We start from the raw sequence: 19,384 nt of genomic DNA, 5'->3' as shown, positions 1-19,384 counted from the left end.
TGTCCAAATAATGACCCATTGTTAACTCTGGGGTTTCTTGCTGATTTTTTTTTTTTTTTTTTTGGAAAGCTGGAGGTACATGGACAAAGGATTACAGAGGATGCTCACATTTCTGTTCTTCAGATGCTATTTCTGCAGATGACAATCCCTGGCCCTGTTTTAGCTGCTCTATTTTGGGCTCCATGTGAATTTTTTCTTTAATTTTTTTTTCTGTGTTACACTGGATGAAAAATACAAGAAGGCACCAATCCTTTGAGGTTTACCAAAATGGCAGTGATGCTCTGACACTGCATCATCTCAGGCTCCATGGACACACTTTCATGTGACACAGGAGTCTCCCAGCATGCTGCACGAGTCTCACAGCCCATGACATCTTCCTGCACACAGCATTAGGTTCCCCAAAGCAATGCACCAATCCCAGCACCCTGCTGGAACTGCTCTTGGCATGGCAGGGGTCATGTTATTTGCATTTCCCTGATGATTCCCATTGTGCTTAATTTGAAAGTTGCATCCTTCCTGTGGCCAGGGGCAAAAGCAGGGACAGGTGTGCATGGGGCTGTTGTGCTGCTGACTTCAGGGGACTGCAGAGGCTGACCGAGAAGAGCTAACAGTGCTAACATTATGTTTCCTTGCTTTTATAAAATATGCAAGGAGACACAGACCAAGTTGCAATGGAGAAGTAGCAACAACATGTTTCTCACAATGGTTTGTCACAGAAAGGAAATATAATGCAGCAAATGTTAAGAACACCTATGGGACAGATGGGCTGAGCACTTGGTCTGTGTCCCCATGCCTGTTATACCTGCAGGGGTGCAGGTGTAAGGCATAAGTCTGCCATTGGGTGGTCACTTAATCACTTACAAACTTCCTGAATCAACCTTGCAAGCTCCTGTGATGGAGGCAATAGCCTTTGCAGGGAGCCTGTGTCAGCAGAGTGGCAAAACCATTTGCTCAGACTTTCCCAGGCTCTGCTCTTTTCTGTGGTGGCCAGACTCTCCCAGCCCATCTCCCAGGCTAACATTCTCATTTTCCTTCCAGACTGATCAACCAGTGCAGTGTGTAAAAACATGAAAGGATTCTAAAGAGAAAAGACCAGCTAAATTGTTCAGTACTGCAAAAATTACTAAGCAGAATTTCATTTCTCATTGCATGTAAGTGGCTTTGTTCATCCATAACTCTGCTTGGAACAAACAATCTTCTGCTGCCCTAATCTGGTGAGCACCAAACCAAATTACATTTATTAACTGTGAACAGTTTACCTTGCAGTTAAGCTTTGCCATGAACATTTATAAGGTCAAGGCAAACTGTGGATCTGTAACCAAACAGAAGTTTCTTCAGAATATTCTTCCCACTACCATATTTCAAACACCCTTACTGCTGGCTTGACTCAAAACCATTATTAACTACCCAAGCTTAATCTCCAATTATGCCTTTGTAAAGGAGATCAGTGATCCCTGTGGGTGAACCTCATCTGCACAGTTGGAATGAAAGAACCCTACCCCTTAATTTAAACCAAATTAACCAGACTCCCTTGGCTCATTATTTTTCTTCTCCCTGGCCCAGAAAGGGCCTCCACAAAGCCACAGAAAGTCATTCTTACCTCCATTCTGCCAAGAGGCACCAGATCCAGGAATTGTGATGAACCAGGAGAAAGAAGAAATGGAAAAGACATCAGTGACACTTCATTGCTCCCTCTGAGATGCATAAGTCAAGATTTCCATGCTAGGAAATGTATCTGACAACTGTAAGCTGTATGAAAAAAATGCACCTAAATTCTGTTCCTTTGTTTGTATCTTCTTGTGGGGAAGAAAAGTTGGCCAACACTGAACACTGTAAAGTGAGAAAGAAGGAGGAGGAAGTGGATTGTTGATAGCAGTGCCAGCTGAAGTAGGCTCTTGCACCATAAACCCACACTTTTATCCTGGTCCTTTGGGTCCCATGTAACCAGCAGGCAGCATCCTGTGTTTAAGCCACATGGATATCCATTACTTGAGGCAGCAGCTGTAACAAGCAGGAGAAGCCAGGGCTGGGGATGCAGCACTGGCACACAGCAGTGGCCCTGCCTTGCTGTGCCACAGGGAGTTGGGCAGTGCCAGCACAGGGAGGAGGCACTGGCCACCAGCCGAGGGCCAGGGCACCTCTGCCCTTGGAGCCTTGTGAGCTGGGGCAAGGCCAAGGCAGACTCCTGCTCAGGTCTAGGGGGTAGTTCTCCTCCTGCTGAGCACACACAGCCTGGAGGAGTAAAACTTCCACCAGCCCCAAGTACCTGTCCGCCCCACTGCATTTGTAGGACACACATCTGCCTCGGCTAAAAGCAGAAGTGGGGATGGGAAATTCAGTACCAAATGCTGACTACATTATGGAGCAGAGATTACTGATAGGTTTCAATGCCCAGTGTAAGAAAGGGCATGATTATTTTATCAAGAAACTAGAAGCTAAGGCACTGAGAGATAAACAAGTACCTGCCTGGTTAAAAGCAGAACCAGGGCTACCTTGCCATGTCCAATTTGATTCCTCTTTCCTCTAACTAAGTCCCCTTGCCTGTCCAAAGAGGGATGGGACAAGCTACCACCTTTCTCTCTGTATGACAAATGCTGTTAGCTCTGACAGAGGGATTTCTCCTCTTTGGAAATTAATTTTCACATTTGGGAGTCTCTGAGGGAAGAGATAACTTCAGGCAAGGCAGGGTACTACTCTGACAGCAACCACCCTGCTTTCTGGATGCCAACCCCTTGCGAAGCTGAACTGCTTGAAGCTATTTTCACTTTGCTGTTAGATGATACCAACGCTGGGTCATGGCCACAACTTCCTCCATATGGATGAACTTACCAAGTGTGCTTCTGGGACACAAAGTACAAGACAGCATCAAACATTCAGGAAATGACAGCTATGCCCATCTCCAAAGTGTAAGAGTATATGAGGAAATAGCCTGGTGGAGGATGTACTTGTACTCAAATTTAGGCCCCCACACACTGTCAGCTCTCCAAAGCTTCCCCTCTTCCACCACAGTATTCCACATCCCTTTCCTCTTCCCCAGCAGGAAAGGCTAAAAAAATTAATGGCCTCTTCTTTCCCTGCATACCTGAAATGCTGATGGTTGCTGCTGCTTTTGCGGCTCCAAAAGTTTTGCTGTGCTTGTTTGTGGCAAGACAAGTGAACAGGCCAGGTCGGGTGACATACACTTGCAGTCTGGAATCAACCACTCTGTCCTTGACGCTTTCTGCTGTCGACCCCACAGAAACCTGAAAGAGTGAAAGCCCATCTCAGTAATATTTCCAACAAAGACACAAACAGGCAAACCAAGGAAAAATCTGAGACAGAGTCCCAGGCATTTAAATTGGCAGTGGAAGATGTGGTAAGGAGACAAAAGTGGCAGAGACCTAAGGATGCTGGTGTTACTTTGGCCCTTTCACAGCCGCCAACTTCACACACAGAAATAAATGCTAAAAGATCTCTCCTATTTCACACCTCAGCAATACTTTTGCAATTAGGTTTCAGTTCAAGAGGGTCATAGTCACAATTTGGTTTATGCAATTGAGCTGGCTAATTACTACACAGCTTCTTGTAGTAGATTGTTGCCTCTTCATGCCTTAGGAAGGAACTGCGCAGGATGACTTTGTGAACATCCGCTATACAGAGGAAGAAAAGAAAATAGTTTGGAAGTCATTGATTCTGGATTAGTATAAGCATTTCAATACTCTCAAAGCAGTCATGAGCATAGAAAGTGCTCTGGCTACAATACTTCAGCAGATACCCGATACATTTTCTTATCTCACAACTAGAAATATGGAAGGGGCTGAAAATATGATGATTTTGGCCAGCTCTTTTCCCAGATCAGTAATTTGCAGTTAAATGAGCTTGAAGCCTGCTGATTTTGGCTAGTTGGCCTTGATTTACCATCAAGTCTTTCCTGTCAACATGGCATTCATCAAAGTAGGAGAGCATGGCACATACAGACTCTATCTTGCAAAGGCAGGAAGAAGGAGAGCATTGCCTGCTCTAAACTTCATACTGATTAGAAGCATCAAACATAATTCAAGCAAGGTATGTTGCCTGGGGACCCCCTAGGTGTAACCTGACTCTAAGGACATTGGAGATTTTCTCCCTGGATTCGCCCCAGCAAAGCACTCTACCTACACATGTAACTAAGACAGAAGTATTAATCTGACCTCCCTGGAGGTCAGTAAAAATGTGCTTTCAATGAGACCTTTCAGTGAAATGAAAGATCCATTGTATTGATAGCAATAATTGAAAAAACAAGGAACTCATCAGTGTTTTTCCTTGTTGTTCCATGTCTTGTAAGCAGATTGGATTCTCTATGAAAAGAAAATTATGAAAAGCATATATTTGTTTTGCCTCTCTCAGTGTCAGCTTAGACTTTTGGTGAAAGAATGTTCATGGGAAGAAATCACTAAATAATCCGACCAATACAGTTTGTAAGTACTGCACCAGGTATGTCAGCCACTGTGCAAGTGAAGGGACCAGGGATATATTTGGCCTTATAACATGAAGTCAGTTCAAGAGGGTGGGAACCCAGGGGATATTTTTTCACAGATATGTCTTTTGTTACAGAGCTGCTCAAATTTAGTTTTAGACTCCTTTTCTCTCCAGAAACCACTCAGCACTAAAATGGTGCAGGGACCTTCTCAGTGGGAAGAATATTTCCTATAGCCCTCCCTACCTTCCAGTATCTTGGTGGGATAGGTGGCTGCTTGCCATGAGCAGCTTGTGCTGATCCAGTCTTCTCTCCTGCTGGCTCCTCAGGCCTCAGGTGTACCACATCTGGTAGCACTGGACTGTGCCCACTGAGCACACAGATAACTGGGATTGTTCCTTCCAGCTTGGGACACTGGAGGAAGAGGTTCCTCAAGTAACCACAGCAGTACAAGCAGTATGCACCATGTACAGTGGAAAATCACAGGCAGTGGTGCCTAGGACTTCCACACTGGCCATCTGTTTTTTCCTTTACTGGAAACTTCAAGATGTTCCCTTGTGTTAATTGATTACCTTTCCTTTTCAACCACATTTTCTGAGATTTTTTTTCCAGGAGTTCTCTTTTTAGTCTTTAAAACATCACTTCAGCTACCAGGAAATTATAGACCTCTTCATATCTTCACACCTGGCTCATTTATTCCTGGATATGTGGAAAACTACATTATAAGGTCCATGACGCCCTGTGGTGCATAGCAGGAGGAAAATGTATTGTGTTTCTAAATAGGTAGGTCAGGCAGCTGCTGCACAGAGGAGTTTCCTCCTCCTCTTCCAAGGAAGCTCAGTAAGCTCAGCAGACTCCTGTTCTTTGAACCTCAGGACAATTACAGCTTGGTGTTCAGAAACCATAACACCATAGGCATGCTGCATCTTCAAAGGACTCACCCTTGCTGTTAACCAACCCTCAAATTCACCATGCCCCATCCACTGGCTTCCTGCTGACTCTCCCAGAGACAGGCTCTCATTAAGGTTTCCTTGCCATATTTAACACGAGGCAATCAGGAACACTACCCTCCTCGGACTGGGCTATGCCTTTCAGACAGCAATGGGGCAGAGCAGATATGACCAGTCAGACAGTGGTCCAGGCAGGGCCATCATCTCATGTACCTCAGCTCTCTGTGGGACCCACTCACTGGGATCTCAGCAGAGTACAGGTCTGTGCTATGAAAATTTATTGCTCTTTCCAGGTACCCCAGACCCCTGCAAAAGGTCGCATTCCCAGTGGGTAAGAAGTCTTAAATAAACATCTGCAGTTGTCTCAAACTAAATATTGTCAGAAACCACCAAGAACCCACAGGTCCCAGCAGAGGCTGGTCTGATCCCTTTGCTGCTCTGCCTAGCAACACTGAAGGAATATAGAAAATTAGCCCTAATCAGACTTGAGATCACAGTAAGGTATAGAGGAGGCAAGGAAGGCAAGATGGCCTGCACAGTAGCCATGGGGTCTTAATGACGTGTTTTAATGTGTGGAGAGAGGAGATACAAAACAGGATAGTGATAGCCCCTTGAAGTAAGAACCAAGGGGATTTATTGGTCCTTTGGACCAGCAAGTCCACAGGAATCAAGATCAGCCTCTGCTCAGAAGGACTCAGGGCTGACAGGAGGTCCATGAGAAAGAGCAAAAGCAAATCGCCAGCCTGCACTCAGCAGACACTCCACCTGCCTCCACAGAATCATGCCCAGGAGATCACATCCTTTAAAAAGCTGTCAAAAGACCAAAGAGAGAATAAAACATGTTCATCTTAAGCACATGAAGACTAGAGGGAAGCTATGGCAGGCTTCGGCTGCAATGCTACCATGACTGGTTCCCTGCTCACTCCCACACAGGCAATATTAGACATCAAGCAGGTATTCAGCTCACTGATATGAAGGCATTGCAACAGCCTACACACAGGCATGAAAGCCAGGCAAATTGAAAGCAAGCACGCATATTAAGTGGTCAGGATCATTAGACCACATAATCTTTCCTATGAGACACAGTGGATTTGCATCCTTTGGTGCCTGCCACTGAAGAGGGTGTGCCTTTCTTAAGAAGATGTTTCTGCCCAGGCATAAATTCATGACATATTTCACATCACCTAGGTCAGCCTAGAAAATTTCAGATCTATTATCTTCTTCAAATATCCTTTGCATAATGAGGTTCCACAGGTATTTGACCTCAAAACAGTTTGGTCCATCTAATTCCATGTCATATTTGACATATTTGTCAGATATGCAATTTTGCCTCATTATTTTTACCATGTTATTAAAAAAGGAAAGGAAAGATAGCTGCAGAAAGACACAATGAAGTCCTAGAAATTCTGTCTTGGAGGATGGTTGGAAAGATCTAAAGCACCCTTCATCTTGGGCTTTTTAGATCCTAACAAATTAAGTAATACAACACCGTGGATAAGGGGGACAATATTTTTCCAGGGAAAACTGCAGCAGAGAGATGAGCTGGACTCAACCATTTTGAAAAACAAGGTGCTAAGTTAGGAAGGAATGGAAATCACTGGTGCTGACTACCAGCCCTTCCAGCTGATAGCAGTCCTCCAGTGCCAAAAGTATGAAAAAGAGGCACTTACAGCTTTCCCGTTTTCCAGCCAGGTGACAGTAGGGACTGGAATTCCGGTCGCTGTGCACCGCAATGTCACCACGGACCCAAAGGTGATGTTTTGGGATTCAGGAGCCTTCAGGATTCTGGCAAACACTGTAAGAGAAGACAAAGATACTAGTTGAACAATAATGTAATGCTGAGGCTGGTGCCTGGGGGTACTCCTTGATGTAAGTCACAGCTCCATGAATAAAAGTAGAACATGAACAGGCTTCCCATGAGGAGGAGAAAAAAAATATTTAGTGTGGTTACATTCTGCACCTTACGGACCAGAAGTTTACCTCTGGAAATTTCTGTGTCAAGTCCAAAGCCTAGAGCAGGTAATGTGCAAGAAAACCAAGAGGAAACTCTTTGGTAGCTTGCAGATGGAACAGCTAACAGCAAAAAAAGCAGCAAGTTACCATGCTGCCCTGCCCCGATTGACCTGTGAAACTTTGTCTGAACCATTAAGAACCACCAGTATGGATATGTGCCATGAAGGTTAAGGGTCAGATAAACATCTCAGTCTGATTGCAGTGATTAAGACTTGCCACGGAGTGCTGCAAACACTGGCATTTTCCACAAAACAACAAGCTGCCCCGAGGGGAAATGTCTAACATCAAGCATCGAGGTATGAGAGAGTGGCTGGCAAAAAATTTAGGAAGATGAGATTGCAGTGGAAAAGCAGATTTTTGAAGTGGCTTCTCATTTCTGCAGCTCTTGCTTCTTTTGTGGAAATATGGTTTCTGGGCCCTTTGCAGAAAAGTGACATAAGCATTTCCTTCACCCACCCCCCTTCCGTTTTTGTTGTGTTTGTTGGTTTTGGGTTGGGGGGGGAGGGATTGGGAATGGGGGGATTTGGAATTGGGGAAGGGGTCAAGGGTGAGGACTATTGGCCAGAAATAACAACCGAAGTATTTTTGCTGAAAACTTATTTTGATCCAGAAACACAACCCTGATGGTCTTAACAAGCTTGCTGTACTTGGACCACATAGAGACAAGCAGAGAAGAGAAACTTCCCACCTGGAACATTTGAGTTTTGACCTAAAATTTTTAATGGAAACACCAGAATGTCTGTACAGAAGCAGGCTCAAAAGCACTGCTATTTCTTACTCAAATTTCTCATTCTTAGTGAGTTACACCTTCTAGACCACACAGTAATGTCTAAAAATCTCCATCAGAAATTATAAGAAGCTGGGAAGTTTCTCTTACTGTTGTCAGAAAAGCCTGAGATCTTGTTTGCCACTTTTGTCTGTGTATTTCTCCTTATCAACATACCTCACCACGTCAGCATCTTCTGTTTGCCCTGTTCAGAATTAGAGCATTTAAGCGTTCCCCTTAGTGTTCCTAATAGTGTCCCCACTATTTGGGATGGGAAGACTTTTTCTGCAAAATTTCAGTTGAACTGAAAAAAAGTATATGCTTTCCACATAGTCCTTCCACCCAGTTCTCAGCTAGTATGCAGCTGAGGTTTGTTTTGACAAAGAGCCTAAAAACAGCTTTTGCTCATAGATAAGTAGCAGTTGGAGTTAATTTCAGCATGGAATCCTTTTTGCCTTTCAATAACCTCTTGGGCAGAGGCTTTTTGGAAGATTAAGTTTAGTGTTAGTTAAGTGAAAATGGCGAGGGGATAAATATTATATTGAGCTTCTTAATTCTTCTGCATGCTTCAAGCAATCCCACTGTCTCTGCTCAGTGCCACCTGCCTAAAGTCAAAGCAGAGCAGTATTAGGTTTCTGCACCTCCTTACCCCTCAGCGAGGCAGCAGGTATGAAGCTCCATCAGTAATAAGGAAAGCTGCAGTCACTGGCCAGAAGCTTTTCTCATGAAAAATAAGTAAAATGAAACCTTTGTCTGAAGTTTCACTTCAGGCCATTAACACCAGATGGTTATGAATTCAGACCCAAGTTTTTCAGGCTAAGCTCATCATTATTTTTATACTTCATTTGGAGAAATGCTAAACTTTGGGGCCTGTCCTCTGGCAGCAGTTACGTTCACATGGCTCCAGCTGAAGCCAGCACGTTTCCTTCCAGGGCTGGAATATGGCCCTTAGTGCTTCTCTTGTGCTGCCCAATATGCTGCTGGGACCCTTGCCCACCTGATGCTGCTCTCTGGCTCTGCTGCTCAGTTAAATTAATACCAAAGTGACAAATTACCAGTGCCCAGTTAGCTGATGCTGGATGGTGGCATGTATGTCCTCCTCTGTACTAGCTGATCTCCCAAAATCTGCTAGGGTCTTTCAGCCAGGAGGAGAAAAGACACACTTTGAAAATGGCAATAGCACAGGCAGGGTGCAAAGCCACAGCAAGCACTATGGCTGGCTCAGCTCATGCCTGGCATGGTGCCTATGGGGAGGTCAGAAAGCTGCGTTCCTCCTCCCATCGTCCAACCATCAGCACTGATCACTGCACACTGGTGGTGTGTGGCCCAGCACACTCCTAGGTAAGCAGTTGTCTGCCACCATAGGCAAAGTGAAGCATCAGGCCATTCTTAAGATCCTAAAACACCAAATACTGGGATTAAAAAATCCAGCAATACCTCCTAAACATTCACATGTTTCTAGTGGCAAGTACTGCAGGGAGGGATGGCTAAGTAAAATTTGGCCTATAAGCAACTAAGCTGATTTCCAAAGTGTGGAAGAATTGAAATTCCTTCTATCCCCAGGGCTATCATGTGCATTTTTCAAGACCTTCAGAATTAAAGTTACAGATTTAATTCTTTAACATTTCAGATACTTACATTTGCATGCTTTTAAATATTTTACTTAAGTATGAAGCTGTAGATGGTACTACTGGAATAAACTGGCGGGGGGGGGGAATTAATTATTTTATTTTTAAATGAGAAATTTCCTGGGACAAGGACCAGACTTTCCGGGTCCTAAGAGGTTTTGGAGCATAGCTGATCAGGCGATCTAGGGATATATTTTCCAAAGGCTTCTTAATCACTTTGAGAAAGAGTATTAAAAAAATAGTATCACCTATTTCTCAACCACATAACCTATGGGTAGATGATCAACACATTGACATTGCTGTCAGACTTGAGTGCTGTGGGAAAGTCAGGATGGGTTGCACTTATGCATGGGTTGTATAAGTGCAGCCAGTGTCACCATCCACCCGTGCAAAGCAGGGCAAGAACACCAGGATGAGCTCAGGGTCCATTTTGGCAACTGCATGAGAAACAAAATCTGTCCTGTATCTAAATGGCAGAAGACATACCCCACAACCATGATTTTTCTGCCCCCTCCCTCTCCTCCTCCAGCCCCCAATTCTACAAGTAAAGACAAGAGGCAAAGGCAAGTAGGAAATGACAAATCTGGTGGTAGTGTAGTTGGCAGGAAGAGGTGTGTGAAAGACAAGAAGAAGGATCAGGAAATAGAAATAAATGTTTGTAAAATTCTTTTTTTTTGGTGGGTTCAGGACCTTTTCTTATTCTCAATTTTCCTCAGAGTGAAAATTTCTAACAATCACTGATTTCTAATGCTTCCATTACTTGTTTGTCTTTTTCCACATCCTCCTGAATTTGGACTTTGCCTTTGCTTGTTTAGCTACATTACTACCACAAGATTAGCAACATTCTTATCAATACCCCTTGGCTCTCTGCACTGGATTCACCCACAGGCATGCCAAAAAAGCAGTTAGGGAAAGTGGGCAAGAACAGCTTAATTTATTTATTTATTTCAGTGGAAAATAAAACAGAGGAGCTGTAAATGAAATCCAGACAGCTAAAAGCCAAGCCAGCATGTCATATTTCACTCCCAAGCCCCTTAATAAATATATTTTTTACAGCCTTGGTAAATGATGTTCTGTGCACTGCAGGGCTTACTAGGAGGTATCTGTACCATGGCCAGCTGCTCTCGTTTCTGAGAATTACATAACATCATCCAGTCCAAACAGTAGAGCTTTTATTCAGTCACAAAATTTTTATACTATAAAAAGATTAAAGCAGTATGCCCTCCCCCCTGCCTCCACATTGAATGGCTAACTCTTTCCAGGTGACTTTTTTTCCCCATTGGCTTTGATTGAGCTATGTTTAATTTCCCAGGTTTGGGGTCTGGTCCCGCAGTCCTGGCAGATGCCTGCCCTCAGCCTGGGTAAGGCCTATTTTTTGTTAAAGAAGGCTGGATTTGGCCAGTCACAACCAGACAGCTGTGTAGGTGGCCTGGAGCCATGCTGCTGCTTTGGGGAAAGGACAAAGTGATGCCCAGAGCATCAGTGATGCTGTTTGTTTTTTGCCTTTTTACTTTAATATGCTCCCTGCATTCCTCACACATACATTTGTAGCTCTGCAGCCTATTGTACTAGTGGCTGGTTTTCCAGTACTTTTCCATGGCCCTTCCCGAGGCAGAAAGACAAAAGGACTTGCAGAGCTCCAAGCCCTGGGAGGTGCAGGGCCCCTCTGCTCTCTTGGTTCCTCCTGGGAACCAAGGCCTACAACAACTCTTTGGGACACATTTCATGGACAAAGCCCAGCTAGTGCTGAGTGGGGGACTCCAGAGAAGGGGCTTGACCTGGGGAGGGGAATTACATCAACATTTGTCCTCCTAATTGGTGCTTTTTATCAATTATGCTAATTTCCTAAAACCTACAAAAATGTACTCATACTTTGGAGGGTGGGCTTTTGTGGACATCTTTGCATAACTGCCCCTGAAGGCCTTCAAATAAAGATCCACTCTTATATTATGTCCTTACTAAAATGATCTTGAGTTTCATTTCCAGGTTGGGAAAAAGGCAACACCAGGATCACTCAAGCACTAGTTTTGGGATGTGGGGTAGGTTGCTTTTTTGTCCAGAGGCCACAGTTGCTTTGGTGAACCCTGAATTTAAGAGAATATGAGCAACACTTTCCCATGTATATGGATTAACTTAGTCTGTCAACATCCACAGGTGTTCACATCCAGGAGTTTGTTGGCAGAGTCCTGTCATACTGTAAAGCACCTGCATCCCCCGTAGTCCAAAGCAAGGTAAGGCCACCAGGAGCTAACTTTGGGTTGGGAACTGCCGGGCAACATTCCCTTCCCACTGCAGCCAAAGCCTGCTCTTATACAGGAGCCAGACCCAATGTGCCTGTCCTCCCAGGCCTGATATCTTAATCTGCCTCGCTTTCCACAACTGCTTTGTATTTATCAATGAAATATGACCTTTTGGGTGGCTGAAACCAGGTCTTAAGCACATTATTTTTTCAGCTAAGCTGCAGAACGCAGTGTGTAAAGGCAAATCTTGTGTGCACAACACATTTTCCTTTGCGTCCAGTGTTGTGTTGAGATCCAATATGTCTACACTGCTGCCGGAACTGGTAAACCACATATTGTCTTGGAAGATTTCCAGATATAAATACCCTGGCAAAGACTTTGCACTGTACAAAATTCATGTGTAAGTAATTAGCTAAATTGCAACCATTTTTTGTTTGTGTTTGCCAGTGTTCCCATAGTTCTTTTGTACCTGAAGCGTGAAAGGTCAGAATTATTTCTTGTCTGCAGAGGTGCCACTGGGCTTGGACTTTGCTTACAAAGCCATAGAAAAAATATTTCTGCTTGCTAGCTGTATGCTGTGAAGAGCCATGAACTTGTGCCACGGTGATTTTTGCCAGTGAGAAGTCCATTTGTCTAACTTCCCATTCAGATTCATTCAGCTCATAACCATGCACTCTTCCTGACAAGCCTAAACCAGGCAATCAGGGAGAGGTAAAAAGCGGAGGGACTACCATTTCCTTACCACAGGTGAGAGAGGAGGGAAGGTCTGACAAATATACTTTTAAATACATAAAAACCTGCAGCATTTGTGTTTTCTAACATTACCTTCATAAAATGAAAAAAATTCTTTAAATACCAGTGCCAAGAACAGACCACATACCATGCTTATGGATCAGCAGTCACAGAGACAGCCACTCCAAGCTGTGTGCAGCAGCTAATCACATTCCAAGAACCAGGGCTGACCAGGCAAGATACAGTCTCTGCAGCTGACATGACAGAACCAAATCCCACCTTGTAGAATGAACATATTCTCCAGCAAGGACAAGGAGACAAGGAGTCAACCACTCCTCTTGCAGCAGCAGCAGCCGCAGCAGCACAGCAGCAGGAGCGGCAGCTTCTGAGCGTGGCTTAGCACTTCCAAAATGGGGATGAGGTAATAATTAAATCCCAAGATAACTGCAAGGTCAGTTCTACTTTGATCTCCAAGTATTTCTTACCTAAGTTGCAGCACTTACCTTTTTTTGTAAGCCTACCAAGTAAATACAAAGAGGAGCAAAACAGCTCCAGCAAAGCTGATATGACACACTTCGATTTATCTCTATCAAATTGCTTACCTATTTTATTTAATCTATGTACAAACATGTTATTGCTAGAGAACCATGTGTATACAAGTTATCAAAGCAAAAAAGTACATACACACTGTAGGAAACCCACACAATCACTGTATTATTTCTCAAGGAGCAGCACTATTATGTATGGGGCCCTAAAAAGCAAGGTGAGGAAGAGCTGTAAGCAAGCTGTAAGCAAGCAGTACTTCATCATCCACGACCCTCACCCTTTTATTGTGGTAACTCAGGAGGATAAGCCTCCAATGCATCTGAAGTATCTGCATTTTGTACACAGTGGCAAGATGCAAGTTCTTCTGGCTCCTGATATATTAATTGGGAGACTTAGGTCTTGTTGTAGTCCTTAAAGCATCATGCAGCACATGCTAGATTCCACAGCAATATATAGACACTCAACCTGGAGCCTGAGGCCATGAGGTGGGACAGTTCAAGATCTGTGTGAAAGGAAGATGGAGCAAAGCACAACATCTCCATCCTGAATCATATGCCTTCAGATTCAAAGCTCTAGTGTCTGATAGAAAAGAAAACTTTTCTGAGCAAGGCAATAACTTTTCAAGCTAACTTTATTTTAGGGTGGACTCCTAGATTTATGGGTGGTAGAACAATTTACATTAGTAGAAGGACTCATGTGATGGTAAATATATCAGCCACTAACTTCTCAGCTGGGAAGGACTTTACACTCCATGTAGATATCTCTGGAATCCTAAAAGGAGACACCACAAATACACAAAGATGTAATAACCAGGAGTAAAATGTAAATAGATAGCTTATATCCTGTGTAACTATATGAAACCTGTTCTGTACAAGTGTTCATCTCTATATACAGAGCAAACACTAGATTCAAGGACAAGTGAGGATAATGTTCAAATTACTTCCCAAGGAAATGAATGAGGAAATTCTTCTCATGTCATTACTGGTCTTATATTTGTGTTTGGTTTCTTTGAAGGAAAAACCCATTTAAACCTCCTTATGATCTGTCTTGTCTACAGTACAGAGTCATATCTGGTGCATTTATCTTTGCCCCTACCCACTACTGAATGTGAAATTGGAAAGGAAGTTCCCAGCCTCCTGAAGTCAAGGAGCAATTCCTTTGCCTGTTCCACTCATGATCACGACCCATCATGACTGCTGCCAAGGCTACTAGTCTGTGTGCACATATTGAAGTCATGGTTATGCACACCCAAAAATGAGATAATCCACGCATCATCCTGACACGTGGTCTTCACCACTGGTATTAGCAGTACCATAAATTTAATTACATATCATGTAAAAAGTACTTCCTTCTGTCTGGTTTAAAGTGCTGCTCAGTACCTGCTAGGATGTTCCTTGGTTTGGGGACAGCAAGGAACCTGTTCCCTGCTCATCTTATCTATCACACATTCTTGATTTTTACTGTTGCAAACTCATCTAGTTCCACCTACAACAGAAATCATCTCTTTTCCAAATTCTCAACTCCCCATTTGATGTACCCTTTTTGTGAGGGTCTATGAGGAGCTCCAGCAACTTCAGAATGCTTGTCTCAGTTTGCTCTGGTCCCCTTTATCTGATAGCTATGGATATTCTCTATCCTCCACTCCCTCCATTGTTCTGTGGGAAGCTCATGCTTTCTAGCTAGCCAATAGTTTAGAGAAGAGATGGATTTTAATTGCCATGTAATTTTTGTCTCTTAAACCCACAATTCATTCAATGATGTGAGAAGGTCATAAGTTTTTCAAGTGCCTTCCCAAGGTCTTTGTTAGGGGAAAGAGGCTTTTGCGAAAGGAAATAACAGGCTCAAATGCTTTTCAAGAAGAATTCTGTGTATGTGCCTTGTCTGAAGCCTCACTGCAACTCCTCATTGCAAGAGGCCACCCTGTGATAATGACTCAAAGCCAGCATGAACATCCTGCCAATGTCACAGCGGAGCAAGATTTGGGAGTAAATTGAATAGCTCACATGTACTTGTCATTTGTTGAAGGTCTGAGGCTGCTTTCTTCCTCCTGCAGCTTTCCCTGTTACCCTGTAATTAGGGCCATGATTAGTTCTGCAGCATCTCAGAACCTTGGGATGACTCTGGTGAGTGCCACAGGTAGGAGGAGATTTAATGAGATATTCTGGGTTCTCAGTTACGCCCATGCCACCCCACTGAGGTCAGCCAAATACTTTGGTGTAATTACAGGCGAACTTGTAATGCTTCCTCCCCATAAACATTTTGTAATGTTTAAAATCAAACTGCTGTATTCACTCTTTACTGTCACAGGACATTGCCTGCAGGTACATACACCAGCACCAACACAAACAGGAAAGGCATCCTTTCCCAGAGCTTCTGCCTCTGCTCAAGGCCAAGCCAAAGGCTCTTCTTCAGTGTTGGTATTAGAATTTCTGTGAAGAAATTTCATCCAGTACTTAAAAGAAGAACTTCAAACTTCCTTGCCAGTTTACTATTTGGCAATTCACCTGACCCAAAACACTCTGCCTCAAAAGATGACAGAGATAAAAATTCTGATTTCATACTGAAATCTAATTTGTGGGAAATGCAAGGCAACAGTGCTGACTGGCTGCTTCAGTGGTCCCTTGGTATCTCCCTGTCCTACATCATCTATGCCACTTGCAGGCAAGTCGACACAAAAGTGTAAAAAACTTTTTGGATGGCATATCAGGAGTCAGCTCATTCATAATATAGACCACCTCTGGAATGTGGTCTATTCAAATTGATAGAATTTTCTTCACTAAATACATGTTTTTATTCCTGTTACTTGAATTTTGGTGTGACTTGCTAGTCTGCTGATTTATCTGTGCTTTATCTCAAATTTGTCCCAAGACTACATAAGACATTCAAAAAAGCCGCTGAAGGAAACTAGTGCTTTACACTTCAGAGGAACAGCCTCTTAACTAAGCAGCAATGGCATTGCTTTCTATTGACAATTTGTCTGCCATCTCCTCACTGGCACAAGAATTAGACTACACAATTAAAATAAAAATCTAGATGGAATCTGGCAAGTCTTTTCTTCTGAATGGATGGTTCTCCAAGGAAAGCTTTCCTATTTTTAAGGCTAAGGCAGTTTTCAGAAGTGGCTTACAGGGAAACATTTTTGTGGCCTGTGGCAGGGTATTATTTTAGTAGCTAGTAATAAGCAATAAAATGTGGCCAGGAAAAGACATCTATCTACCAGAGCTGGAATGCAAAACAAAACATCTAAGTCAGGGCAGTATAAGCAGATTTGGTTCTTTAATTGTTTCTTGCCTTCTTTTTCCTGACAAGAACTGCATCTGAATTTTCATCTAAAGCCTATTGCTCAAATTATTTCAACTTTGCTTTAAAAATAATAAAACCTTAAAAATACTAAAGCTGTGCTTTTAAAGTAATAAATAGAGGTCAGTATTATGAATGTTGAGGAAAACTGACAAAAAAAAAGATTAAAAAATATTTGGAAAATCAAAATAGCGGCATTTTTCAAATAGTTCTACCTTGGACCGCTGAAACCAGACAAGTGGTACTGTAAGGTACATCAGTAGTGTAAACCTTTGGGCCAAGTCTGTTGTCAGTTTGAAAAAATGGACCCTGCACAATTCACGCTATATACTTGTGACTTGCTGCAATTTCTGGGCCAACTTGAGCAAGTCATTTAAGCATGTGCCTGATCAAAGCACATTTAGGAGCCTGATTGCCTGCAGAGGGCAGAGAGTCAGTCTTTCAAGAACACATCTGCACTTTGAACAAATGCCTTAAGCTAATTGCAGGATGTGGAAGCCAGAAGATAAGGGGCTAATATGTATGTCTCAAACACTGATAGCCACACAGCTGTGGAGCCAAGCAAGGATTGTTGGCAGCGCCAGCCATTACCAACCATGACTGGAGAAAGGGGCCAAATGGAAGTAGGGCAGTGCCTTTCTGGCACAAGTGTCCTTGTTCTGGCTCCCAGAGTTAGCACAACAGAGTACAGCTGAGGCACAGGAGTGATGCTGATGAGCCAGCATGGAATGTAAGGGGGGATCAAGAGTACCCAAGATCCCTGAAGCCCCCCAACCCATTTTCACAAAGGTCAAAAATAACGGGCTGCACATGATAACTCATTTGTGTAGAGAGTGACAAACTTAGCTCCAGTGCATGGAAACTTCACTATAAAAAGGACAACAAAGCCAGGATACACGTGTGTTCCAGGGCCCTGCATACCTATCAGCTGGACTGATGCTGGAACCAGCAATGGTGGTGCTGCCCTCTTCCTTCTGTTCATTCTCTCTCCTCCTCTTTAATCCTCTCTCTCTCTCTCTCAGTCCCTCTCCTTTCATCCTAACCTTTTATCAAAATCCACTGCCCCATGCTTATATAGGAGCTCAGGGATTACCATACACATTTCCATGCCAAATGTGCAATTTATTAATAAAACTTTGTAAGCTTTTGCAGGCACTCTTACTTTTGTCATTCCTTTCAACCACAAGGACTTATGATCCTTGGGAGCTCCCTTCGGTGCAAGGGTGGGATGCCACACACGACCCATTAAAATGGAAGTACACAATGAATCAGTGATTTAGCTCTAGCTCGGCATAAATATTTACACTTTTCCTTGAATGGACACTTGCCTTGAATTAAATATTCCTAGTTAACCAGCCATGCTTATTCATTTTATTTTAATATTAAACCACACAATGCAGGCTGGGGACTCCAGCAAATACTGGGACCAAGATTAACAAAAAAAAATCATAATGTTATTACAGAGAAGCAATAAACAACAATTTTCATAAATTTTATGAACACTATGAATGCTCAAAGACTATTGAAGTGTGATTTTCCTGCTTTGAATAATTTTAGCATATTATTTACTTGGAGTTATTTTCAAATGCTGATACTAATGAGGTAGGAGAGGCAGGAGGGGAGGGATACTAAAAATAATGGTAGAGGTGTGTGAGGGTGATGTGAGCAAATACCAGCTTGCAGGCGTACACAGGTATGCGCACATGTAGTTATGCTAAATATCCATGAAAATTGATCTAAAACACCATCAGGGGAAAGGATTTGTATGCACAGCAAGATGCTGTGTCAGGATTATGAATGTTGATGTCAGTTTGAACAAATGGATCCTGCGCAGTTCACTCTATGAACTAAATCAGGATTAATACCTCTGGATTTTGGAAGCCAAAAATATAAATCAAACATGTGTCTGTCTAGTTTGGGTGGCCACCTGAAATTAGGTATATTATACAGGTGTCCTACCAGAGAAACCCAGGTGAGGCTGAAGAAGAGCATTTATTTGTTCACCTAACAAATGAATGGAATATGAGGGGACAATTTGTGTGGGAGCATTGACCTGCCACTGATCAATTAGGAACTAATGTTCCTCCTTTTAAAAAGAGCACACATACACACCCCAAGTAGGGTATTTGTGATTTATTTTGCCAGTCCTTGAATTAACAGGCCACTGCATAATTCTGGAGATGGAGAGAAAAACCATCAACCTTAGCAGCCTAGATTTTTGGTGCAATTCCAGCTTGTTTTTAGATTCCCTAACTGGCTTTGGCAGAATCTGGAGCAAAGAATTGCAGTGACAAAGTCCCTTCAGTGTTTGTGTTCATAGCACCAATCTGCCATTCACAGTTTAACTCTTGACAAGCCTTTGCCCATTATCTCAGTGACAGGGGCCGAACTAAAACACAGGACTCAAGCTGTTCACATCAAGATCCAACTGTTTTCAGTTTGCTTCACTACTTTTAGTCTAGGAGAAGTACAGTTCTGAATCTAGGTTAAGAATAGCTGCCTTCCTGTTTTAAAGCTATTTAAGGAATTTCTAGTAGACGTGGTCTGTATATATAAATATTAAAAAGGGACAAAAAAACCCTGAAAAATTCATGTATTTTTTAAGAAAACAGCAGACCTACAGTAATGTGTAGCTGGATCTAATACATCTGATACTGGTCCCAGAAGGAAGTCTACGTTCTTCTTAGAAATGGGATTGCACGCTAAGTAACCTCGGATAGCTCCAGGCCAAATGTAACCTACAATAGTATTTTGAGGCTTACTAAGAAAATGAA

General features: G+C 43.0%; 1 protein-coding gene across 1 annotated transcript in view; it reads right to left on the bottom strand.

Annotated features, from left to right (window-relative positions):
* Positions 1 to 19,384, bottom strand: part of MUSK (muscle associated receptor tyrosine kinase) — a 54,688-nt gene that overhangs the window by 24,839 nt on the left and 10,465 nt on the right. Inside the window, 3 exon segments of the mRNA XM_059492658.1 lie at positions 1,601 to 1,607; positions 3,083 to 3,242; positions 7,056 to 7,180. Coding sequence (XP_059348641.1) covers positions 1,601 to 1,607; positions 3,083 to 3,242; positions 7,056 to 7,180 — 292 coding nt within the window.

This window comes from Ammospiza nelsoni, chromosome Z, assembly GCF_027579445.1.
Source record: "Ammospiza nelsoni isolate bAmmNel1 chromosome Z, bAmmNel1.pri, whole genome shotgun sequence".
NCBI lineage: Eukaryota > Metazoa > Chordata > Aves > Passeriformes > Passerellidae > Ammospiza > Ammospiza nelsoni.
The sequence above is the reverse complement of the archived record's forward strand: the minus strand, read 5'-3'. Positions and strand labels throughout refer to the sequence as shown.